Below are 27792 nucleotides of genomic sequence, written 5' to 3' on the forward strand. Positions count from 1 at the left end.
TTTAGAAGACATTTTAAGTAGTTTGAAAGAAGAAAGAATTTCAATGAAGCATGATTAGAAAGGAGTTGTTTGAAGTTTACTTCGCTTTTGGCTTCAAGTGACGGAACATACAAGGCCCAATTTTTTAAACAATATTTTCGTTGGATTTTAAGGGATTTTAGTAAAAATGAATTCCAATTCAGTTGCTTAAGGGCAAAAGTGTCCAAGTGTCCCTAATTAGTGATTTGGGCTAAATACATTGACACTTTGCTACGGATAGAAAAACGCTAGATAAACATGTAGAAAAGGCATTCAAACAGGGAAACAGGGTACATGCAACGTGAGGAAGCAAATAAATCCCCGAAATGAGGCTCTGATTTGAGCGTTCCCATCCTTCGTAACGTCTCTGTAAAAGGAAGTCAACCACAGTAGATACTTTACATCTGTCAGTCAATAACTGCCTTTGTTTTAAATGAGAGATTATAGAGTTGACACTTATTACGATAATAACAAATTCCCTGACATTTCCCCGATTTGTCACCGACCACAAACGAGTTTTCAAGGACCAAGTAAGAAATTCTTTTCCCAGTGAAGCCAGCGATGAACCCAAAGAAATTGATTTCTTCGTAAATGTCCTTTAAAAGAGTAGAACCCCTTTCTCAAACCTGGTGGCAAGCCAAAAATAAAATTATCTGACTTTACAATGACTTTCAGGTACAATTTAGTATTTCCCTGACTTGATACAGAAATCCCAGACTTTTCCCTGGCCTTGATAAAATTCTCCTTTCTCCCAAGACCGTGGCAACACTGGATTAATATGTCGGGAAGTTAAAATAAGTGATACGATAAAAGGTTGACTCAGAAGCTGTCAGAGGATTGGTATTGGAGAAAGAGGCTCCGCGTCATAGGCCCATATATTTTTTCCATTTTCAACCAAGGTTCCGTTTTCACTCTACTGAGTCAGGACCGTAAACTAACTGTATGAATACAGCCATTGGTGCATCTATTAATGCCCAGTTCTCAGAAAACGGAAAGATGTTATTGTATATTGAAATTATTTCTGTCTCAAGGGAATCCCCCCACTTGTCTACGAAATGTGTTTGTGATGAGTCATGCTAACGTGATTTTAGCACTATCCGCTTTAACGAGATTATCACAAGACGGGAAGCCATTTGAATTCTATCATTTAATAGTCTGACCCATGTCATCATTCATAACATCACGTGATGTAAAAATAGCAGAGTGCGTTGTCATATTCATTGTCTCGACCAGACACCATGTGATTGGCAGATGTCTGATAATAGCAGAGTGCACTATCATTTCCATTCAATCGAACAGCTGATACGTAGCGGGGAAGACATTTGGATATATCATATCTTAAAGCTGTTAATTCTTGAAGGTTGTAAGCTGGAGTGTTTCGACGATGGCGACGGAAGTCAAAGATATCACCGTGCAGCCGTTACCTCACAATCTGTTGCCCAATAACTGCCAATACAAAGTACCCAAGGAGAAAAAGAGAGTGAAAATGGTGCGAGTCGAAGTTACATATCGCACCAACTCTTCAAAGAAGAGTGCGAACAACAAGAACGTTCTGAGCAAACCCTCCGTGACAGAGTCGCCAAAACTCGATGGTTCTCACCTCTGCAAGCTGCGTTCTATACTTTATTCTTTGGAGCATGGTAGGTTCCAAGAAAGTTTCACAAGGTTGTTTCTGCACACCTCAATCTTACATAAACTAACCAGGTTGATGTTTTGGGTGAAGTTTACGGAACTATTCTAAGAGACTTAGAACCAACTACAGACGTCATCGGCTTCATGAAAGATCAAGCAAGAACGACTAAAAGCCATTTTATCGACGAAGAATTCTCGTTGTATCAGCTCCATCACTCGTGTTGGGCCGTTCCTGCTTCACTCAGCAATTTGATTAACGTGGACGTTTAACAGCAAATTTATTGGTGGTTTGGGGTGCTTTCGTTTGACCAACAACACTGAATGGGAAACTGTGACTGCGGAATAAAATGGAACAATATTTCCGGGTTTCCGAAATTTCAGAAACACAAATCAACGAAATCGAAAGCAAGCCGGAAATTCCCGAAAGGAAATCAAATGTAGCAACATTTTGTCCCAAACATCGAGCGAGCGTTTTCTATCCATCGAAAAATTCGACAGAAAGACCGAAAATATCCCTTCCGCCTTCCTGACACAGAGGCCCGAATTTTTGGTCTGAAACTGAAAAGGGTAAAAATGGGTGATACGATACTGAAGGTTGACTCAGAAGCTATCACGGGATTTGTATTGGAGAGAGAGGCTCCGGGTCATTAGTCCATAATTTTTTTCCATTTTCAACCAAGTTCCGTTTTCACTCTAACTAGCCAGGACCGTAAACTAACTGTATGAATACAGCCATTGGTACTTCTATTAATGCCCAGTTCTCAGAAAGCGGAAAGATTTTGTCACATATTAAATTATTTCTGTCTCTAGGGGGAATCACCCCCTTGTCTATGATATGTGTTTACGATGAGTCATGCTAACGATTTTAGCACTATTCGCTTTGACGAGATTATCACATGACGGGAAGACATTTGGATTCAGCTACGTCCACTATCATTTTCTATTGTCTGGTCCAGGTCATCATAATATCACGTGATGTAAATATGGCAGAGTGCGCCGTCATATTCCAGTTATCTCGACCAGACATCATGTGATGGGCAGATATTTGTTTATAGCCGAGTGCACTATCATTTCCATTTAATCAAACAGCTGATACGTAGCGGGAAGACATTTGGATATATCATATCTTAAAGCTGTTAATTCTTGAAGGTTGTAAGCTGGAGTGTTTCGACGATGGCGAAGGAAGTCAAAGATATCACAGTGCAGCCGTTACCTCACACTCTGTTGCCCAATAACTGCCCATACAAAGTACCCAAGGAGAAAAAGAGAGTGAAAATGGTGCGAGTCGAAGTTACATATCGCACCAACTCTTCAAAGAAGAGTGCGAACAACAAGAACGTTCTGAGCAAACCCTCCGTGACAGAGTCGCCAAAACTCGATGGTTCTCACCTCTGCAAGCTGCGTTCTATACTTTATTCTTTGGAGCATGGTAGGTTCCAAGAAAGTTTCACAAGGTTGTTTCTGCACACCTCAATCTTACATAAACTAACCAGGTTGATGTTTTGGGTGAAGATTGCGGAACTATTCTCAAAGACTTAAGACCGTCTACAGACGTCATCGGTTTCACGAAAGATCGAGCAAGAACAACGAAAAGCCACTTTATCGATATCGAAGGAGAATTCTCGTTCTCTCCATCAAACTTATCGGACCGTTTCTGCTCCACACAGCAGTTTGATTAACGTGGACGTTTGGTGGTTTGGGGTGTTTTTGTTTGACTAAAAACACCGGCCGGGAAACTGTGACTGCGGGATAAAATGGAAGAATATTTCCGGGTTTCCGAAATCGGCCAGAAACTCAAATCAACGAAATCGAAAGGAAGCCGGAAATTCCCGAAAGCAGCAACATTTTGTCCCAAACTGTGCTAATACATCGAGCAAGCTTATTGTATCTATCGAAAAATTCGACAGAAAGACAGAACATCTCCCTCCCGCCTTCCACACACAAGGCCCGAATTTTTGGTCGCATACAAAGCGTCATTTGTGATGTCTTCTTAGTGTCTTGACCCTTGTTCCTTCATGTCTGGTTTAAACTAAGACTTCATCCAAAGCGTATCAAGTGACCTTGCAAATAATTTTCTAAAACTAACAAATAATTTTTTTAACCTGTCTAGCTCTTCTTGCCTGACAAAATACAATAGCGATAGATTCAACACTGCGTGATCGACCAACAACCACATTTAAAGTAGCTATTTGTAAGTTTGGAGGAAAAAAGTATTTTCATGCCATGAAGCACGATTAGAAAAAGGCTGTTTGAAGTTTACCTCGCTTTTGGCTTCAAGTGACGGGACATACAAGGCCCATTTTTTTAAACTACATTTTGATTGAAATTTACGGGATTTTAATCAGGAAAATGATTTGATTCCCATTCAGTTGTCTTGGGGAAAAAAGTGTGAGTGTCCCCACATAGGGATTTCCGCTATAAAATAGATTAACACTTAAATTGAGGGATTTATTTGCATATTTATTTATTCATTTACCCATGGTAATGAAAGTGTATCGTACATATCAAATAGTCTCATGGCGGTTTACAATTCTCCTGTGGGGTGAAATCGGACGTCAGCATGTAAAGGCGCCACTGGCAGCCGCTATCAGTCCATATTTTGATCTCACCAAGAACGAGAATACAAGAACGAGCCCTACGGGTAATATATAAATCCCATTCTGCTACATATGAAGAACTCCTAAGGCATGCTGACATACCCTCTTTATATAACAGACGGCTTCAGGATATCACAGCGCTTATGTACAAAGTCAAACATGGTCTTGTACCTGACTGCGTTTCTCAACTTGTCCGCAAAGGCTCTTATAACACACTCGCTAAGTAATAGTGACTTTGTATTACCTCGTTTTGAAGCTACACGTTATGGCAAGCACTCTGTTAGATATCTCGGGCCATTCTTATGGTCAAAACTTACCGACAATCAAAGAGATTCGCCCAGTTTACCTTTTTTATAAACAAAATAAGAAAACTGAACCTTGCTGACATTTTTATTAATAACAGCAATTGCTGTAATCTTTGTAGTCAAAAGTATCATTTTAGTATTTAAATTTTAATTTTATCTTGTACATAAGCTATACAGGATCTCCCATATTCGTTAATTTTAATCACTTTCTTGTAAATATCTTATTTTTACTAGTGCGACATTTTATTAGTGTCCCCAATTAGTCTACCTAGGCTAAATACATCGACACTTTAACAAATGTTTTTCTTACTTACCCACCCACCCAACCCACGCATCATGAATGTGAACGACAGATCAAATTAGAGCTAGAGATAAACCACCACACCAGAGACTATGTCCCCTACTCTTGGTGTGAGAATTCTTAAACGGTCCACAGATTATTAGAAACAAGTTGTGACGGAGACATGACCTACGGTTTATTGTCCTTATCCGAGAAGACTAGAATTAAGTTCTAACCGTTTGCAGATGTCTTTGCAAAGGCAGCATTTTCTCATCAGTTATTAAAAGACCCGCTGAATGTTGATCCGGCCGGGGTTTGAACGTTTTCAATTTGGAGTGGGAATGCACTTCAGAAAAACAGCCAATAATTACGTAACATTTCAGGTTATCAAACTGTGAACTGGCCCCAGGAAGAAAGTACCGTAGTTTTAACGTTGTTGAAATTTTATAACGCCCGTTGAAAACGTGATTACAACAAGTGGAGAAAATCAGTCATCCAAAAATTATTTCTTATGACAAAAAATATATAACACGCTATTGGAGGAAAACGCTTGTCATTTTCCCGACTTTTCACTGACTGACAACTGACCAGTTTTCAAGAAGCATAGAAGAATTATTTCCTAAAAAAGCCAAAGAAATCAATACCTACGCAAATGCCTTTTAGAAGAACAACACCTTTGCCAACGAAAAAATCCTTGCCCAAGATGAACCTGGCACCGGTTGTTCAAAGAGTGGATAGCTTTATCCAGCGGATAAAATATACTGGTTGGAGTACATTTTATCCGCTGCGTGAATCGTTATCCGGGATAACGATTTTAATATATCCACTGGATAACGTTCTTCCGCTCTTTTAACAACCGGGCCTGGTGGCTAATCAAAAATAAAATCCCCTTACTTTTCATTGCTTTAGAGGTAGAATTTAGCATTTCTCTGATCATGACTTGATACAGAATTTCCTTGCCTTTTCCCTGACCTTGAACAAATTCTGCTTTTGCCTGACTTTTCCAAGACCGTGGCAACGCTGGATTAATATGACTGGAAATTAAAATGGGTGATACCATAAAACGTTGACTCAGAAGCTCTCAGAGGATTTGTATTGGAAAGAGAGGCTCCAGGTCATAGGCCTATAGTTTATTCCATTTTCAACCAAGTTCCGTTTTCACTCTAACTAGCCAGGACCGTGAACTAACTGCTTGAATACAGCCATTGCTACCTCGTCTATTAATGACCAGTTCTCAGAAAACGGAAAATGTTTTTGCATATTGAATTATTTCTGTCTCAAGGGAATCACCCTCTTGTTTACGAAATGTGTTTACAATGAGTCATGCCAACGATTTTAGCACTATCCGCTTTGACGAGATTATCATCCACTATCATTTTAGGTCTGACCCAGGTCATCATAATATCACGTGATGTAAATATAGCAGAGTGCGTTGTCATTCTCATTATCTCGACCAGACATCACGTGATGGGCACATATTTGTTTATAGCCGAGTGCACTATCATTTCCATTTAATCAAACAGCTGATAAGTAGCGGGAAGACATCTGAATATATCATACCTTAGAGCTGTTAATTCTTGAAGGTTGTAAGCTGGAGTGTTTCGACGATGGCGAAGGAAGTCAAAGATATCACAGTGCAGCCGTTACCTCGCAATCTGTTGCCCAATAACTGCCCATACAAAGTACCCAAGGAGAAAAAGAGAGTGAAAATGGTGCGAGTCGAAGTCACATATCGCACCAACTCTTCAAAGAAGATTGCGAACAACAAGAACGAGCTGAGCAAACCATGCGTGACAGAGTCGCCAAAACTCGATGGATCTCACGCCTGCAAGCTGCGTTCTATTCTTTATAGTTTGGACCATGATAGGTACCAAGAAAGTTTCACAAGGTTGTTTCTGCACACGTCGATCTTACATAAACTAAGCAGGTTGATGTTTTGGGTGAAGATTACGGAGTATTCTGAGACACACAGAAAGCGTTTGCTGTTGTGCGCAGGATCGTCTACAGACGTTATCAGCTCAGTCAGGAACTCGAATGAGACCCTACAAGAGTTCAAAATGGACCTCGACGTTATCGATCTTGCGCCATTTGTTGTTCTAGTTGCACATCTTCCTGCATAAAGACGTTTCCTTTGCAGGCCCTCGTTCTATCAGCTCCATCACAACACACATAAACTAACCAGGTTGATGTTAAGGGTGAAGATTACGGAACTATTCTGAGAGACACAGCTGTGCTTAGGACCATCAACATCTCATGCCTACGTCATGACCTCATCCGTTTACGTCATTACCTCATGGAAGATCGAGTAAGAACGACTACAACCCATTTTATCGGAGGACAGTACCACATTTTCTTGTCTCAAGTCGTCTCCTTTTCAGGCCCTCGTTGCATAAGCTCCATCATACAAGTCGGACCGTTCCTGCTTCACTCAGCAATCTGATCAATGAAGACGTCTAAAAGCAAAGTCATAGGTGTTTTTGAGTGCTTTGCATTCGACGAAAATGCCAAGAACTCCGATCCAACTGATAAAACTGACAAAACTGAACAATATCTCCGGGTGTCAGAAATTCTGCAAACTTAAATTCCATTAACGAAAGCCGAAGCGATTCAAAACTGGAAGACGGAATTTCTAGAAAGGAAAATCAAATGGAGCGAAATTTTGTCAAAAAAGTCTGCTTATACATCGCGAGCCCCATCGAAAAATCCGGCCAAAGGGGCCCAAATTTTTGATTGTATAAAAAGTGCCCTTTGTTAATGTTAAGCCGTCTTAAAGCTATGACCCTTGTTTCTTTATGTCTGGTTTAACTGAGAGTTTAATTATGAAACAATAAAGATTTTTCAAAAAGATTTTGACCTTCAGTTTTAACTTGGACGTTTCTTTACCGTTAGCTTAAAATTGGATTTTAGAAACAATTTTAACGAGCGCACAGAAAACCTCGGTTAACGTTTAATAGCCATTAGCTTTAATTGCATGGCTTTTGAATAACCGGGCCCTGCAAAGTAGAGTGTTGTCCAATACACACAAACGGAATCCAATGGAATGGATTGGCATTCTATTGGTACACCATTGGTAAATTGCATCTCATTAAGGAGACTTAGACTATTTTCGCTACGGTTCGGTTTGAGTACAGTGGGATTCCGTTCGTCCATTGATACCAATGGTACGATTGGTACCAATAGAATGACTTGGCATTCCATTGGAACACCATTGGTGAATTGCATCTCATTAAGGGGACTTAAACTATTTTCGCTACAGTTTGGTTTCAGTACAGCTGGATTCCGTTCGTCCATTGGTACCAATGGTGCGATTGGTACCAATAGAGTGACTTGGCATTCCATTGGTACACCATTGGTGAATTGCATCTCATTAAGGAGACTTAGACTATTTTCACTACGGTTCGGTTTGAGTACAGCTGGATTCCGTTCGTCCATTGGTACCAATGGTACGATTGGTACCAATAGAATGACTTGGCATTCCATTGGAACACCATTGGTGAATTGCATCTCATTAAGGGGACTTAGACTATTTTCACTACGGTTCGGTTTGAGTACAGCTGGATTCCGTTCGTCCATTGGTACCAATGGTACGATTGGTATCAATAGAATGACTTGACATTCCATTGGAACACCATTGGTGAATTGCATCTCATTAAGGGGACTTAGACTATTTTCGCCACGGTTCGGTTTGAGTACAGCTGGATTCCGTTCGTCCATTGGTACCAATGGTACGATTGGTACTAATGGAATGACTTGGCATTCCATTAGAACACCATTGGTGAATTGCATCTCATTAAGGGGACTTAGACTATTTTCGCCACGCTTCGGTTTGAGTACAGCTGGACTCCGTTCGTCCATTGGTACCAATGGTACGATTGGTACCAATAGAATGACTTGGCATTCCATTGGAACACCATTGGTGAATTGCATCTCATTAAGGGGACTTAGACTATTTTCGCTACGGTTCGGTTTGAGTACAGCTGGATTCCGTTCGTCCATTGGTACCAATGGTACCATTGGTACTAATGGAATGACTTGGCATTCCATTAGAACACCATTGGTGAATTGCATCTCATTAAGGGGACTTAGACTATTTTCGCTACAGTTCGGTTGGAATACAGCTGGATTCCGTTCGTCCATTGGTACCAATGGTACGATTGGTACCAATAGAGTGACTTGGCATTCCATTGGTACACCATTGGTGAAATGCATATCATTAACACATGTAAGCCGTTTGAAACTTCAGAAACTTGAACGAATGGTCGATTGGTACCATTGGTACCAATGGTACAAATGGAGAAGTAGTCAGTCGATTGGTTAACCATTGGAATCTGCATCTCAAAACAAACGTCATGACTAGAATATAGGTCGATCTATAAGCAAAATACCCAGATTTTTTAATGCCATGAGCCGAACCAAGCGCGTACGCATGAATATAACTCGTTCTTTAATCCATGAACCGAAACAGGCGCGTTACGCATGAATATAACTCGTTAAAAGCGCGCTCCACATAAATATAATTCGTTCTTTAATCCATGAACTGAAACAAGCGCGCACGCATGAATATAACTCAATGGTACGATTGGTACTAATGGAATGACTTGGCATTCCATTAGAACACCATTGGTGAATTGCATCTCATTAAGGGGACTTAGACTATTTTCGCCACGGTTCGGTTTGAGTACAGCTGGACTCCGTTCGTCCATTGGTACCAATGGTGCGATTGGTACCAATAGAATGACTTGGCATTCCATTGGAACACCATTGGTGAATTGCATCTCATTAAGGGGACTTAGACTATTTTCGCTACGGTTCGGTTTGAGTACAGCTGGATTCCGTTCGTCCATTGGTACCAATGGTACCATTGGTACTAATGGAATGACTTGGCATTCCATTAGAACACCATTGGTGAATTGCATCTCATTAAGGGGACTTAGACTATTTTCGCTACAGTTCGGTTGGAATACAGCTGGATTCCGTTCGTCTATTGGTACCAATGGTATGATTGGTACTAATGGAATGACTTGGCATTCCATTAGAACACCATTGGTGAATTGCATCTCATTAAGGGGACTTAGACTATTTTCGCCACGCTTCGGTTTGAGTACAGCTGGACTCCGTTCGTCCATTGGTACCAATGGTACGATTGGTACCAATAGAATGACTTGGCATTCCATTGGAACACCATTGGTGAATTGCATCTCATTAAGGGGACTTAGACTATTTTCGCTACGGTTCGGTTTGAGTACAGCTGGATTCCGTTCGTCCATTGGTACCAATGGTACGATTGGTACTAATGGAATGACTTGGCATTCCATTAGAACACCATTGGTGAATTGCATCTCATTAAGGGGACTTAGACTATTTTCGCTACAGTTCGGTTGGAATACAGCTGGATTCCGTTCGTCCATTGGTACCAATGGTACGATTGGTACTAATGGAATGACTTGGCATTCCATTAGAACACCATTGGTGAATTGCATCTCATTAAGGGGACTTAGACTATTTTCGCTACAGTTCGGTTGGAATACAGCTGGATTCCGTTCGTCCATTGGTACCAATGGTACGATTGGTACTAATGGAATGACTTGGCATTCCATTAGAACACCATTGGTGAATTGCATCTCATTAAGGGGACTTAGACTATTTTCGCTACAGTTCGGTTGGAATACAGCTGGATTCCGTTCGTCCATTGGTACCAATGGTACGATTGGTACTAATGGAATGACTTGGCATTCCATTAGAACACCATTGGTGAATTGCATCTCATTAAGGGGACTTAGACTATTTTCGCTACAGTTCGGTTGGAATACAGCTGGATTCCGTTCGTCCATTGGTACCAATGGTACGATTGGTACTAATGGAATGACTTGGCATTCCATTAGAACACCATTGGTGAATTGCATCTCATTAAGGGGACTTAGACTATTTTCGCTACAGTTCGGTTGGAATACAGCTGGATTCCGTTCGTCCATTGGTACCAATGGTACGATTGGTACCAATAGAGTGACTTGGCATTCCATTGGTACACCATTGGTGAAATGCATATCATTAACACATGTAAGCCGTTTGAAACTTCAGAAACTTGAACGAATGGTCGATTGGTACCATTGGTACCAATGGTACAAATGGAGAAGTAGTCAGTCGATTGGTTAACCATTGGAATCTGCATCTCAAAACAAACGTCATGACTAGAATATAGGTCGATCTATAAGCAAAATACCCAGATTTTTTAATGCCATGAGCCGAACCAAGCGCGTACGCATGAATATAACTCGTTCTTTAATCCATGAACCGAAACAGGCGCGTTACGCATGAATATAACTCGTTAAAAGCGCGCTCCACATAAATATAATTCGTTCTTTAATCCATGAACTGAAACAAGCGCGCACGCATGAATATAACTCAATGGTACGATTGGTACTAATGGAATGACTTGGCATTCCATTAGAACACCATTGGTGAATTGCATCTCATTAAGGGGACTTAGACTATTTTCGCCACGGTTCGGTTTGAGTACAGCTGGACTCCGTTCGTCCATTGGTACCAATGGTGCGATTGGTACCAATAGAATGACTTGGCATTCCATTGGAACACCATTGGTGAATTGCATCTCATTAAGGGGACTTAGACTATTTTCGCTACGGTTCGGTTTGAGTACAGCTGGATTCCGTTCGTCCATTGGTACCAATGGTACGATTGGTACTAATGGAATGACTTGGCATTCCATTAGAACACCATTGGTGAATTGCATCTCATTAAGGGGACTTAGACTATTTTCGCTACAGTTCGGTTGGAATACAGCTGGATTCCGTTCGTCTATTGGTACCAATGGTACGATTGGTACCAATAGAGTGACTTGGCATTCCATTGGTACACCATTGGTGAAATGCATATCATTAACACATGTAAGCCGTTTGAAACTTCAGAAACTTGAACGAATGGTCGATTGGTACCATTGGTACCAATGGTACAAATGGAGAAGTAGTCAGTCGATTGGTTAACCATTGGAATCTGCATCTCAAAACAAACGTCATGACTAGAATATAGGTCGATCTATAAGCAAAATACCCAGATTTTTTAATGCCATGAGCCGAACCAAGCGCGTACGCATGAATATAACTCGTTCTTTAATCCATGAACCGAAACAGGCGCGTTACGCATGAATATAACTCGTTAAAAGCGCGCTCCACATAAATATAATTCGTTCTTTAATCCATGAACTGAAACAAGCGCGCACGCATGAATATAACTCGTTCTTTAATCCATGAACCGAAACAAGCGCCTTGCGCATGAATATAACTCGTTCTTTAATCCATGAACCGAAACAAGCGTGCTACGCATGAATATAACTCGTTTTTAATCCATAAACCGACACAAGCGCGATACGCATGAATACAACTTGTTATTTATTCCGAAACAAGCGTGCTACGCATTAATATTACCGGTAGTCGTTCTTTAATCCATGAATCGAAACAAGCGCGCTACACGTGAATATACCTTGTTCTTTAGTCCATCAACCGAAACAAGTGCGTTACACATAAATATAACTCGTTTTTTAATCCATGATCCGAAACAAGCACGCTACACATAAATCAAAATCGTTCTTTAATCCATGAACCGAAACAAGCGCGCTACACATCAATATACCTTGTTCTTTAATCGCTGGGCCGAAACCAGCGCGCAACACATGAATTTAACTCGTTCTTTAATCTATGAACCGAAACAAGCGCGCTACACATGAATATGACTCGTATATTCATGTGTAGCGTTCTTGTTTCGGTTCATGGATAAAGAACGATCGAGGTATATTCACGTATAGCGCACTTGTTTTGGTTAATGGATTAAAGAACGAGTACCAGTAATATTCATGCGTAGCACGCTTGTTTCGGTTCATTGATTAAAGAACGAGTTGTATTCATGTGTATCGCGCTTGTTTCGGTTTATGGATTAAAAAACTAGTTATATTCATGCGTAGCGCGCTTCTTTCGGTTCCTGGATTAAAGGACGAGTTATATTCATGCGTAGCGCGCTCGGTTTTGGTATAGCGCGTTAAAGTTTTGGTTCATGGATTAAAGAACGAGTTATATTCATGCGTAGCGCGCTTTTTTCGGGTCATGGATTAAATAACAAGTTATATTCATGTGTAGCGCGCTAGTTTCGGTTCATGGATTAAAGAAAGAGGTATATTCATGTGTAGTGCGCTTGTTTCGGTTTATAGATTAATGAACGAGTACCGGTAATATTCATGCGTAGCACGCTTGTTTCGGTTCGGTGATTGATTAAAGAACAAGTTGTATTCATGCGTATCGCGCTTGTTTCGGTTCATGGATTAAAGAACGAGTTATATTCATGCGTAGCGCGCTCGGTTTTCGGTTAATGGATTAAGGAACGAGTTATATTCTGTGTAGAGCGCTTGTTTCAATTCATGGATTAAAGAACGAGTTATATTCATGCGTAGCGCGCTTGTTTCGGTTAATGGATTAAAGAACGAGGTATATTCATGTGTAGCGCGCTTGTTTTGGCTTATGGATTAAAGAACGAGGTATATTCATGTGCAGCGCGCTTGTCTTGGCTCATCGATTAAAGAACGAGGAATCTTCTTGTGTAGCGCGCTTGTTTTGGCCCATCGTGCATTAAAGAACGAGATATATTGATGTGTAGCATGCTTGTTTCGGCTCGTGGATTTAGGAACGAGATAGATTTATGTGTAGTGCACTTGTTTCATGTTGTTTCGGCTCATGCATTAAAGAACGAGGTATTTCGCTTATATATCAAGGAAGATTCAAGTCATGACGTTTGTCTTGAGATCCAGATTCCAATGGTGAACCAATCGACTGACTACTTTTCCATTTGTACCAATGGTACCAATGGTACCAATCGACCATTCGTTTTCGCATGGCTCACAAGCCAGTTAATGAGATGCAGTTTACAAATGGTATACCGATCGACTGAGGAGCTTACCATTCGTTCCAATGGTACGAATCGTAACCAATCGACTGACTACTTTTCCGTTTGTACCAATGGTACCAATCGACCATCCGTTTTCGCATGGCTCACAAGCCAGTTAATGAGATGCAGTTTACAAATGGTATACCGATCGACTGAGAAGCTTACTGTTCGTTCCAATGGTACGAATCGTAACCAATCGACTGACTACTTTTCCATTTGTACCAATGGTACCAATGGTACCAATCGACCATTCGTTTTTGCACGGCTTACAAGTGTTAATGAGATGCATTTCACCAATGGAATTCCGATCGAATGAGGAGCTTACCATTCGTTCCAATGGTACGAATCGTAAGGCGTCTTTGACAAATCGTAATCTTTTACCAATGGTACGATTGGTGAGGGTGTTTTGACGATTCGTATCCGTTTGTGTATATTGGACATGAGTGGCAAAGTAGGCACTTTAAACGTTATTTGGATAGACAGGTCAGTTTTTGCGCAGTGTGTAACTTGCATTCTGAACGCCTAGAGCACATATGGTGTAGGTAGTTGCTAAACTAGAACTGCTTTTTAGAAGTCTTGTGAACATTGCAGCGGATTATTGGTGCAGTGAATTGATATAGTAAAGTACAGTAAAAATGACTAACACTTACAGATCTGCAAATTTCGATTCAAGTTTAATATCTAGGATTCGACCCATTGTGATTATGTTCACACAAAAAAGCTCTTTCATGGGATTCAAATGACCTATTTTCAATGAAGTTTTCAAATTAATGATCATTTTTGATTCAGGGTGCTACATGAAATGAAAACACGTTTGTGACCCTCCCCCCGCCCCCCAATCCCTCCCTACAACTATTTTGGCACTCCGGCCAATGACCCACCCCAAGGACGCACCTCAAACAGTTTTTGCTAACCCCTCCCCCTTCCCTCGCCCCCATAATTTAAACCACCCACCCCAAACCGTAAAATATGAATACTCCTTACCTAAGAGGCTCCTGAAGAGCGGGATAAAATCCCAAATGCATTTCCCAGCCAAAGTTTTGGTTCAGACTCCAGTGTCCTACTCAACTTTAATTTCCCTCAAATCCCTTTTCCCAGTGGCAAAAATGCATGGTCAAATCCCAGCCCCATTGACTGAAATCCTATTTTTTTTTTGTAAAAAGAGCATTCCCTGTTCCCATTTTAGGCCTTTTAGGGTCCCCTCCCTAGGCATAGCTTTCATCTACGGCCAACCATGTTATCAAAATTTTGTTCTAGTTTCTAGCTCGTACTTCTTCAGTACATCAACAGCTGTCTCTATCGACTCAACAAAACAAGTGCCCTCGTTTGAAGAATTTTTCCTGTCACGTGTACGAAGCGGGGGGGGGGGGGGGGGGGGAGATTGATCCGGCAACAGTAAGGAAAATTTGAGTCCTTGAGAGACGGTGAGATGAGCATTACTATTCTAGAATCCCCGGTACTTTCGTAACCTTGCAAAAGACATCGAGAAACGAGATAGCCTTTGAGCTAAATGGAGACTGTGAGACCCACGAAATTTGCCTATAATTTTGTGATAGGAGTTGTATTTGAAAAAGCACTCGCCACCACTTATAACGTCACGTTCCAAAATATTGTCACAGCACTTTCCGTCAATGTTTCCTTTTTTCACAAGCGGTTATTTCCTAGCTTAAAATTAAGGCACTGGGTCCCCTTTTGGGAATCACGAGTAAGTGGACGTGCCAATTAGCAACTTTTCTAGTGGTCTAAGGTAGAGGTTGCAAGTGGCTGTGATCGCACTAGAGACCTAAATCGTGGTTATTCGTCTTCATAATTTGCCACCCTTCACAGTTAAACATACGTTTGTCGCATCATGTCTAGGCTCGACAGTTTCCGCCGCTACTCGGGCCCGGACCCGAGTGAGCGGCGGAAATCGAGCCTACATCATGTCAAGGTCAATGATGGCTTAACAGGTTGCGTCACATCCTGATTGCGAAGGATATAAATTGGGAAAGCACGGGTTGTGGGCGCACTATAGGGTAAAATAGTAATTAAGGCATGCTAAACTTCACGCTTTAGCTAAAGTTTGTGTGCGACCACCCGCAAAAATCTCGGCAGAAGGCGATGTAATTGACACCAAAACCCGGGGACCCAAAGCGGGAAATTTCAAAGAGCTAAAGCGCGATCTAAAGAATGTAAAAAAGTAAGCTTTGTCTCGATCTCTATCCGGTTAAAAACTTGTTCGGCGATCCAATCATTAAATCGTTTAAACGGTTTCAACATTTGCTTCAACATGCGTTCAACACTTTGATGAACCAAATGTTGGGGGCGTTTGAACAGGTCGTTCAACATTGTTGAAAGCGCAAAAATATTTGCAAGCATGTTGAAATCGTGTTGAATCAAATTTAAATTGGTTCAAACTTTCTTTTTAATATCCATATAACATTTCCATGTTCCTTTGTTCAGTAGAAAATGTTGAATGGTGTTGAAGCCGTTCAACACTTTGTCCAACATTGTTGAAGCCGTTAAACGTTTGTCCAACATTAGCCCAACATTAGTTGAACGTTTGTTGAACAAATGTTGGTCAAACCTTTTAAACGGGCCTTTGAGCTCAAATATTGGTGCCACCTCGTTATTTTTGTCGTCGAAAAGGCCTTCTTGTCACACGCGCAAAAAAATGTCTGACACGCCATTGACCCCCTTTTTTCGAATTGATGATTCTCAGCCACAGCAGAGGTAAGCAAACAAATTTAAAACATGTCCACTTCAATTCAATCGAAAGCACTCAATGAACGAAGTCAACTAATACATAAGGAATCAGTTGTATTCTCAGGTTCTGACTGTTCATCATCCAAGAAAGTAATGAGGAAGTTCCGATCATTTTGTCGTCCTGACACAGAGCACTTGATGCGACTACATCTTTCGATGTCACCACGTGATCTTGATCGTTGTGGCGTTGTGTCTCAATTAAAATAGGATGACGATGGGTTTAAATGATACTGAAAAGGGATGCAGAGAGGCCAAACATTAAAATACTACCATTTTTGGTGTCATGTAACTCCCTACTTAAAGTTGCACACTTTCAAAACGTAACTTGACACAGCATTACGAAGATGTTTTTAGGGTCAAATCAGAAAAATTTTTAAGTCGCATATTTGATTGGAAGGTGCTTTGGGTATTTACGATAGCTGATCCGTTTTTCATCACTCACGTTTCGTCATCGATGTCTTCCTTTCGAATTACCTGACAACTACGGCCGGTCGAATTGGCAGTGAATTGTCTAACATGCAGCTTCAGCAGCTGCTACACAGACCACTAGGTCTGTGCAGCATTTCGTACTCGATTTATTTATAAAAATGTTCAACACAAGTTTATAGAGCTCAGTTCCCTTTGAGGGCCAAGGGGCCAAGGGCACTACATGGCGGTCGGAAATAGGAAAAAAGAACAACAACAATTCCAGTTCACTTTTGCTAGAGAGGAAGTCTGTTTTCCCCTGTGGACTTTCGAATATTGAGATAAATAGTTCTCCTTAAACTCAAAGTTTTTAGAATGCTGAAAATCACCCGAAGAGTCATTTTTAAGACGGGGAACAGCCCTGTGGTACTCTTTCCTTCTGCTGCCGATCAAGTACGATGAAAATGTAAACTGTTCTATTTCCAAAGGTTCTACAGATTAATCACACTCGACGCAAATCTTGCAACAGGAAAAGGCGTAATCTTGTCTCGAACGCTTTCGCCGAGGCCGCCGCAAAAAACAGAGGTCAAGTGTCTATATATAAATTGCGATGATTCAGCGAATGATCTCTCTAGTTTACGAGTCAGTCTTATCGTGATCATTGTCTCGTCCATACTAGATTCCATCGCAGCGCTGTTGGATGTTTTTCAGAGTTCACAAAAAATTTTGAACAAGAACTTACTGGAGCCGTGCTCTATCACAAACAAGATGGATCGTATAAGTGATGCAAATGAAAGAGTAGAGACTGGTGAGAGGTCCCCGTCTCGCCAAAGGTGTGTTACCTTTCTGCTTACAATTTAGTTTCCCACACTAAAGAACGAGGAAAACATATTTATATTTTGTTTACTTTCCAACTTATCAGACTTAAACGAACCTAAAAGTGCCTTTACAATCTGTACAAACCGTACGGATCGTTAAACCGTTCACCTGTTTAAAGTTTAGCCTGGTGCACACTGGCGACATAATCGGACATAACGATATAAAGAAAAGATCAGTTTTTTCTTTATGTCGTTATGCTTGTGTTTCTCAGTGTTTCTGCTACGTACATTATGTTATGTTGTTCAAGCTTGTGACACATTTGCAATTGCGTGACGTCGCCCTCATTTCGTCATGTTTCTTACTCGTTTGCAACCCACATAATATATCCCGATTCTTCGAGGAATCGTGCTAACGAAAACACTAACACAGCAACACATTGTTGGATCTAGTATCCTGTTATGAAAAGCGTCCAAGTTGTAAAAGATGCCGTCGTCATATGTGTGACTTTTAAGAATAACTTTCGAATTCAGTCAAGGGTAAGATGCCGCAAGCATCGATCAGAAACTTCCAGGAAGTAGAAAAAGGAGAAATGAGTCTTTTCTTAACAATAGCCGATTTTTTAAGAACAATGCTTTTGATAACCTTAGGGAAAGCTTTGTGAATTTATCTTGGCCTCAAAGACTTAATTTAGACGCTATCTTGCTTCACGTTATATATACAGCGATTCATAAATGTTATTTGGGTGTCTCCACGATATAGTCTCGTGTTTGTGCTACGTGTCAGGTCACGTCTTTGTCAACCAGTCCACGATATCTGTTGGCTGTTTCTTTTTGTTTGAAGATTTGTATGCGTATAAATTAACTTCATGTTGATTATGACAGCCAGCTGTCAGGATCGAAGAAGTTTGCATTCGTACTGCATGGTTCAAAACGAATCATGGACCACTTTAAAAAAGTTAAAAGAGGTTTGTTTTCCCTTGTGGACTTTCGAGTATTGACATAAATATTTCTCCTTCAAATCAATGTTTTCAGAATGTTGAAAATCACCAGAAAAGTCATTTTTAAGATGGAACAGCTCTGTGGTACCCTTTCCTCCTGGTGCAGGTCAAGTACGATGAAAATGTAAACTGTTCTATTTCCAGAAGTTCTACAGATTAGTCACACTCGATGCAATTCTTCGAACAGGAAAAAGTGTCTACTGACAGCGTAGTTACTTGACTCAAACACTTTCGATTCGGTGGAGGCCGCCCAAAAAAAAATTCCCAAGGTCAACACATGATGCGTGTCCGGCTATATACAAATTTCGATGACTCAGTGAATGATCTCAAGTTTATGAGTCACTCTTATCGTGATCATTGTCTCGTCTGTACTAGATTCCATCGCAGCGCTGTTGGTTGTTTTTCAGAGCTCACAAAAAATTTTGAACAAGAACTAACTGGAACCGTGCTCTATAATAAACAAGATGGATCGTATTAGAGACGCAAATGAAATAGTAGAGACTTGTGAAAGGTCCCCGTCTTGCCAAAGGTGTGTTACCTTTCTGCTTACAATTTAGTTTCCCACACTAAAGAACGAGGAAAACATATTTATATTTTGTTTACTTTCCAACTTATCAGACTTATACGAATCGAACAGTGCCTTCACAATCTGTACAAACCGTACGGATCGTTAAACCGTTCACCTTGCAGCTGTTTAAAGTTTAGCCTGGTGGACACTGGCGACATAATCGGACATAACGATATAAAGAAAAGATTAGTTTTTGTTTTTATTTCGTTATACTTATGTTTCTGTTTCTGCTGACACATTTGCAATTGTGTGATGTCGCCCTCATGTCATTATGTCGCTAGTGTGAATCACTCGTTTGCAAGCTACACAATATATCCGGATTCTTCGAGGAATCGTGCTAACGAAAACACTAATACAGCAACACATTGTTGGATCTAGTATCCTGTTATGAAAAGCGTCCAAGTTGTAAAAGATGCCGTCGTCATATGTGTGACTTTTAAGCCGGAATAACTTTCGAATTCAGTCAAGGGTAAGATGCCGCAAGCATCGATCAGAAACTTCCAGGAAGTAGGAAAAGGTGAAATGAGTTGTTTCTTAACAATGGCCGATTTTTTAAGAACAATGCTTTGGATAACCCTAGGAAAGCTTTGTGAATTTTATCTTGGCCTCAAAAACTGAATTCAAGGCGCTACCTTGTTTTACTTTTTATGTGCAGTGATTCATGAATGTTATTTGGGTGTCACCACGTAAAAGTCTCTTGTTTGTGCTACGTGTCAGGTCATGTCTGTTGATGAAGTTTGTAGTCAACCAGTCCACGATATTTTTTCGTTGTTGTCTGTTTCTTTTTGTTGGAGGATGAGTGTGCGTATAAACTTCATGTTGAAAATGATAGCCAGCTGTCACGATCAACGAAGTTTGTATTTGTACTGGTTGAAAAAGAATCATGGACCACTTAAACATGTATCAAGTTTACCCAATCCAATGCAATTGTGCAAGTCTTTGACGAAGGTTGGTTTTCCGTATGCCATCAAACCAAAACATTCGCAAAGGGTGATTATTTGAAAGAGCTAATCCGGTTAGACCCCACCTCGAAGCTTCCCTTCCGGCAAACTGTTTTTCGGACAAACTTTTAGCCTTGCGCATTATTCATTCTCCGATAATCGAGATACTAGCCGTCTGAAATGTATCACCGTTTTATTTGGGACCACAGCTGACGCATTCTGTCTACTTTAGCGGTGTTCCTTACTTATAAAATAGGGGAGGGGTATTTTTAAGACGGAAGTAATATTTCAAAAACGAGTTCGAGTATTTCATTCGGTGTATAATTTAACCTGAAAACAGATGAAAGTCCACATGAAAGCACGAGGCTGCATGCGCAAGCACAGGAAGAACTTCACAAAATTGGCCAATTTTTTCAAGTTGTAATCCAATTCCATCCAAGCCATCCGCAGCAAAAGATAACAAATATTACCTTATGCATACTCGTAGGGTAATTGTTAACATTACTGGGTCATTATTTTAACATTCCCATCAATACAAATACGTTTTTTTGCTATTCAAAGGCACACTGAATATGGGTGACACTGCCCCTTTAATGATCAGTCAAAAAGCGTAATTTCTAAGATGTTTATAAAACACATTCTTCATTGAAAGATGAAATTGGCCCAGGTCTCACTCAAGCCAGTACGACAGTTAGGATTGTTGATATTTGCCATACTGCTCTCCTCAATGCCACTCAGGAGTTTGTTTTTAAAAAAGAACCGTCTCCCACACTTTAACTTATTTCACTTTTATATTACGATGTTGTGTTTTAGCGGGGAGCCAGTAGAGAGTGATCCAGCGAATGGACCAATCATGGCTTCCCGGGGAGTTCATGGTTTCGGAGAACAGCGGCATGCAGATGGACAGCGCACAAATGGTCTGGAGAATCGAAACCCTCAAAGAGACGACGGTCATACTGGCGAATTGTGTTACTCTGTTCAGGAGACTGGTAACCATCCAACAGAGCTGAGAGCAGATAGGCAAATGCTGCCGGTAAGCAATTTGCAGCGGGGTTTGGGGCTCAGGGACCAGGCCATTGATCACAGCTGCGGTCGAGAGGAGCAGCAGTTGATTGCGCACCTCAGCGGGTAAGAACCTTACTAGGCAGTAAGCTAATTTCACTTCATCTTTACTACAGTAAAAACCCCGAGTAAGAACCTGTGTTAACCTGTATTTTTTCCAAGTTAGCCTCAACAGGTTCTTATATAAATGGTGCTTAACAGAAATGTAGGCTATATAGGTTCTTAAACAGGTTCTTATTTTCTTGATAACAAAACAGTATAGTGGCTGGAAGAATCTAGTGGTACTGTCTAATGTGTATAGTAGCGCGATAATGTGTGCACTGTAAATTATGTCTTCTTTATTACAATCAAAATAAAGAGATGTTTTATGAAATGCTGGCCAGCCTTTTCCTATGCCTGAGAGTCTATTCCATTAACATGTAAATTCTAAGTCTTAAAAATCAATTTTATAGAATAAGAACCTGATTTAAAGGGGGACTAAATTAGACATTTTAGCCTAACAGGTTCTTACTCGCGGTATTTTTTACTGTATATATCCAAAGAAGTCGATCACCGGTGACAAAGGAACTTTAAAATGAAGGAAAACCTATTTTGAGGCGCCATTATGTACAGCTTTATTGTGAAAGTGAGTTTGGAGAAAATTATCTCCCGTGTTGGGCGCAGTCGTAAAGCGACAGAGCACAGTAAAGAATACATTTTCTCCCGACACTATCATTATATACTAGTAGCAACGCAAGCATTGTCAGCGTCGAGCGCTTGAAAAACCGCTAAAGCGAATAGTCTTAAAAGGCAATCAGACGACTCACTGGACTGTGATAGTGGTTTGTAGTTTGTCTATGGAAATGTTGACGTCGACATGTCAGCTGAGTATCTCCTGTTTTCTCACTAACGTTGCAAAAGTTTTCAAGAGATTTTTAAGAAGCTCATAAGTGTCATAAGACAGCGAGGTGAACGGAACAGTTGAAAATTATCCAGCGAAATATGTTTTTTCTGCAAACATTAGGTTAAAACTTACAAATCAAAATGTTTTTAGTTGTAGGGAGAATGAATAGCTGACAGTTACAAAACTGTAGTGAGTTTTTTTCCTAATGATTTCAGGCTTAGACAACTGGAAGAGATCTTGAGTAATTTAGAGGCTCGAACCTGCAATGGAAACTATGTATGGCGCATAACCGATTTTCAACAGCGTCGCCAAGATGCCAGGAACGAGGTCAAGACAGCCTTATTTAGCCCTGCCATATACAGTCATATGCATGGGTATAAGTTCTGTGTCAGGCTACATATTAATGGTGTGGATGATGGAGCAGGAAGTCACGTGTCTCTTTTTGTTCACGTGTTGCAAGGAGAGTTTGACCACAGGCTCTCCTGGCCTTTCAGTGGTGCAATAACCCTCTCCATTCTGGATCAGAGCCATGATCGTAATGATGTCAGCAAAACTGTGGTGACATCGCCAAATCTGCTCGCTTTTCAGCAGCCCACGGCAACTTGTCACTATATCGGATGTGGCTTCCAGCAATTTGCCCCTATTGGTGAGGTTTGTGCTCCCCGATACATAAAGAACGACACCATGCTGGTTAGAATTGACATTACTCGAGCATTACTCGCTAATTAGTTTGCTTTCCTCTCAACCTTTGTAACAAGTTAGGCATTTGGTTATGAAATTCCTTAACAAATGACGGTGGCAAATCAGACCTTCTGGCTAGTCAGGGACCATTTCCAACGCTCAACCTGCCTCTCTTTAAAACGAATTACCTTGGCGCCCTCAGCTTGGACTAAAACTAAACGGGAATGGGGTCGACAACGTTGAGCATTTGCCAGTTTGTTTTGTTTCAATGCCCAGAGGGTCGGACGGGGTGGGGGTGGAGAGGTGGAGGGTCTGGAAGGTCACTGCTGGAAATTACTAATGCATCATTTAATGAGTAATATGCAACAAATAATTGTTTTTGTTGTAAAAATTAGATTAAGTGCAAAACTGATGATACCATGGACAATGTGGACTCAACTTGGAGAACAAATGAGTGTAATCCGTTCACTATATCAGAACGGAAATTTTCCTAAAACGTTTCGCTTTGTTAGTATTAAAGAAGTGTGAACAAAATATTCAGTGATTAAATAAATGCTTTCAGAAATGTGTATTTTACTGAGTCACTGTTTATGAGGAGGTTACAAAATAATTTCGGTAAGTTAACCCTTTCCCTTTATAGGCGAATCCTTGCTGACGCCATTGTTTACATTTTTCTCCATTAGCATACGACTAAACCCATAGAAGCCGTGGCCGTACATATGAACTAAATGCAAAAGTTGAAAGAGCTGATTAAGTTGAGCAATTTGTGCAATTTTCAGCTCTTTGCAAGCAATATCGAAGGAAATATCAGCCATCAAAAACTGCGAAATTGCTGGGTGGCAAAAAAGTTAATGAGCCATACACTCTCTGTATAATTTCGAGTTTTTAGAAGAGAATTTCTCCGAAACCATTCGATGTATTGGGCTCAAATTTTCAGAGAAAACTGAAACTGTTATGCCCTTTCAAAATTCAGAGTTTTTATTTTATTAGCGTCATCAGACCGTGATAAGCATATGTTAATGAGGCAAAAAGTGTAAACAAAGATTCGCCTTTTGAACTCTGTGGGTCAGCCTGAAGTTAGATGGTCTAACGGAGCAAGCAGGTGATAAAATGGAACTTTATACGAAATAAGACGATCAAAATCAAGAGAAGTCGAAATGAATAAACTGACTGACCTGGAGGACAACAACACCCGAGCACAACAAAATTTTAGTTTTAAAAGCGTAGCGTAGCCTGCAGAACAGGCGTGATTTTATTTAAGTTTCTCAGGCAAGGGGAGGCAAGCATGAGGCGAGCGCGGACCGCCAGTCACTGAAGACTTTACGCAACCACGACGGCAACGCTAACGAAAATGTCACTTGAAAATACAAGTTCGTGTTACTTGTACCACTTTGCGCTTATTCCAATACCTTCAACTTGTACAATGTGGCCGAACTATCCAGTAACAGAACTGGTGGGAACGGTCTTCAAGTTAGCACAGAGAATGAAAATTTACTGTTACCTGCTCACGCTCTCCATAAAACCTTGAATTTGGACATTTCATGTTGTTGTTTGGCCGAACTGAGATGGCGACGAAATGAATCAAAATTTGTAATGCACGTGCACAGCATTGTTTAGCTCATTAAGCCTTTTCTTTATTGATGTTTTCGTTGCCGTCGGCGTCGTGTTTGCGTAAAGTCCCTATTCGCATGCCGTGCTCGGCTCGCGCTTGCCTCCGTTCGCCTGGAAAACGCTTAGCCTGTTCTGCAGGCTAAGTGTAACATAGGTCTTGCAACTTGATTCAGAAAATATTTTAACATACGTTTCTGGTCATGATCTTGTGTTGTTGCAGTTTGAAATCTTTTTGTTTCTTTTTTTTTTAACAACAAGTTTCGCGGGAATTGTACAGTACAACATAACAGAGCGTACAAAAACTTCCCACAAATCAGTGGAGAGGCGAGTTGTAAGAAAACCGTTACACAATAATCTTCAAAAGATTACTACATAAAATGCGAAGCTATCTTTGCATATCTATGCAATCGCTGATGTGAGCTGATTGCTTGATTGCTGAGCTGATTGCTAAACTCGATGTGCGTTTCTGTCATCGCTTAGCGCTTTCTGCAGTGAAGACAACAAACGGAAACTTAAGATAGACATAAAGGGGCAGTATCATGGGAAATATCATGATTTTGGGCAAAAATTCACTAAATTTAAACTTTGAACACGGTGTTAATTAATTTCTAAATCGCTTATTTAAAGAAATACTAATAGTGATTCTACTGAGACGAAAAGTTGAACCAAAATATAGTACAACCGATTTTTAGCGCGTTACGACAGCGAAAATTGAAAACGTCAGCCCGACGTTTTCAAATATGAACCCACTTTTATTTTGGTCATCTGCCGGCCAAAATATCTGTGGATAGTTTCTTTGCATTCTAATAGTCTTTTAATGGAATTTTGTCATGATATCTTGGCTGCTATCAACCGAATAGAAACCGTCTTTTCCTATAAAAGCAATATGCCCGTTTTCCTCATTTCATACATTTGAAGGCCTAGCATTAATTCAGGCAGGGGAGAAACTTTCATAGGAAAGTTTTAAATTACATGTTGCTGAGATGCTATTTCCCATCATTTTGAGTTGCTTACACTAAATGTTGAAGTATTGAGAATGAGAAAAAACTGAGAGAATGGCGGCGAGTTGTGTTTTTGGAGTGCTGCAAGTGTTTCCTTACATAGAAAATTAATTTACACATAGAAGTAACAAGTTAGGATGTACACATCTGGAAAAATGTTAGGGTACAAAACAGTTGATTTCTCAATTGAGTGTCACTATATCAGGGTCCATACGGTTACCGGAGGCTGTAGTTGAGACTTTAGATTCAATTTGTGCTTAATGTTACAAACTTTCAGAGCTTCATTTTTCTGCGATTCCTATCATTTTAAAATGATTACATAAAATTCCTTACTGGACTTTTTTTGCCAATCATTGTACATGAAGAAATTGTAAATTTATGATTTATGATTTTTATTTTTATATTTTTATATTTTATTTTTATGATTTATGATTTATGATTCTCTGTCCAACACGTTGATCATTCTCCCAAAAGGTCAATAATTTTTTTTAAACAAAAACTACCACTGCATTGAGATGTGTAAACGAGAACCAATAGCATTTTATTATGTTGGAAACAATACTGTAATATAACAACAGATAATAAGAATAGTTGTAGTTCAACAAAGGCCTCCATTGGCATATATGTAACTATGTAATCCTTGAATTATGGAGCTGAAGAACTCCACTACAGAGCAATAATAATAATTATTGTCATTTGCGGGTTGGTCTTTAAACCCCGGGAGCTGCCACCGACAGACTGTTACAAAAGCCAAAGGTCGACTGACTGTCACGTTAAAATTACATTGATTGATATTTTATTTACCTATCCTTTCCTGAAAAGGAATGTCGTCTCGATTTATATTTTCACTTTCAGGATTGGATAGCGATGGAAACGAGAATCGCGGAGTGCGGAGCGTGGAAAATATGGAGTATGGAATATGAGGAGTGTGGAAAGTGAGGAGTATGGAAAATATGGAGTGTGATCACATAAAGGTTCATTCTGCAACTGTAAATGGTGACATGTTAAGTCCCAACTGTAAAAACCACAATGTGCGTAGTATGATCACATACTAAAGTATTAAAGAAACTAAATCTGCCTAATGACCTCAAGATCTAGAGGACGGACCTTCATCCTTTCTTGGTCTTCATCAAATTTTAATGCTATCGCAGCTTATTTAACAAACGTCATTTTGGTGTTATCAATTTAAATTTGGTTGACACCAAGCGCTCTGTAAACTGCAGATTCAATGAAGGCTTGCCCGTTGAACGTGGATTTTTTTCGCTGAATATGCGCGAAGCTTGGGTAGTAGTGTTCGTATGGTCTGGGTTATACACTGTCTAATGCTCCAGTAGCTAAATAAACAATGAAACACGGCAATATTTTCGACATTTATCTCAACGAGTCTTCGAAATCATTTCAGTTATCTACGTTCTATTAGCTTTCAAATGACGTATTTATCTAACAGATTCATTCAAATAAACCGGAGTAAAACATTCTATTATGCGAGTTTAATATTTTATATATTTTTATTTTTTTATATATAAATATATTTTAATTTTTAACCTGCAACCTGCAACCCTCAACCCGCAACCCGCAACCTGCAACCTGCAACCTGCAACCTGCAACCTGCAACCTGCAACCTGCAGTTTACACCCTCCGGTCTGCTCACTCACCTTTATCTCGTTTTGGGCATCCTGTAATTCCTGTTCAAACCTCGAGTCACCATCGGCTTGGGGTTGTAATTGCTCACTCTCAGCAGCTCTATCATTTGGCTGAAAACAAGTAAGTACTAAAAATTAAAAGAGTATCACAAAAGGGTTACAAAGAACTGTATTCATGCTTCGTAAGTCAGGTAACACTTTACCTTATTTTTGCATTTTCCCTTTGTCTCATGCACAAAGGTCGTGGCATTTCAGTTTCATCTCGCGACATTTACAGGAGCCTCTTCCTTTTTTCCTGGCACACTGACCTTTACAGTCGCAGTACGTTGGATTCTGAAATTTATAGGGTCAATTAAGATCGATATTAGCAAACAAAACAGGTCAGATCAGCTTATCGAAATCCAAACCGAAGAGAGGATATTTCCATCGCGGTGTCGTATCAACAAACCTCCATTGTGCTATCATCGACGTGATCTTCGTTGTCTTCAATAACCGACCGTAAGCATTTACAACAGCAAGTCCATTTTCTGCGGCCAATTCAGAAATTGAGATTGACCTTTCCATGCCACAAGTTTTCCCAAAAAATTTACTCGACGGAAGCTGTGATGGCCGACAAAAATTCCCTTCCACGCGTTCGATCTAAGAAACAATGGTT

The 27792-nt window shown here is 40.3% G+C and overlaps 2 protein-coding genes across 2 annotated transcripts; both read left to right on the plus strand.

The window, feature by feature from the left end:
* Positions 1-969: 969 nt before the first annotated feature.
* Positions 970-7679, plus strand: LOC146463217 (uncharacterized). Its single transcript, XM_085084748.1, has 2 exons — positions 970-2575; positions 6214-7679. Exon 2 carries the CDS (start codon positions 6440-6442, stop codon positions 6950-6952), a length of 513 nt encoding a protein of 170 aa, XP_084940874.1. The 5' UTR covers positions 970-2575; positions 6214-6439; the 3' UTR covers positions 6953-7679.
* A 9938-nt stretch (positions 7680-17617) lies between these two features.
* LOC146463218 (TNF receptor-associated factor 6-A-like) lies at positions 17618-23934 on the plus strand. The gene is made up of 3 exons (XM_085084710.1): positions 17618-17764; positions 21070-21384; positions 22417-23934. The coding sequence occupies exons 1-3, from the start codon at positions 17700-17702 to the stop codon at positions 22928-22930; spliced, it is 894 nt and encodes a 297-aa protein (XP_084940836.1). The 5' UTR covers positions 17618-17699; the 3' UTR covers positions 22931-23934.
* Positions 23935-27792: the final 3858 nt, after the last annotated feature.

The sequence above is a fragment of the Pavona decussata genome, unplaced genomic scaffold, assembly GCF_977016875.1.
Source record: "Pavona decussata unplaced genomic scaffold, jaPavDecu1.1 SCAFFOLD_180, whole genome shotgun sequence".
Taxonomy (NCBI): Eukaryota; Metazoa; Cnidaria; class Anthozoa; order Scleractinia; family Agariciidae; genus Pavona; species Pavona decussata.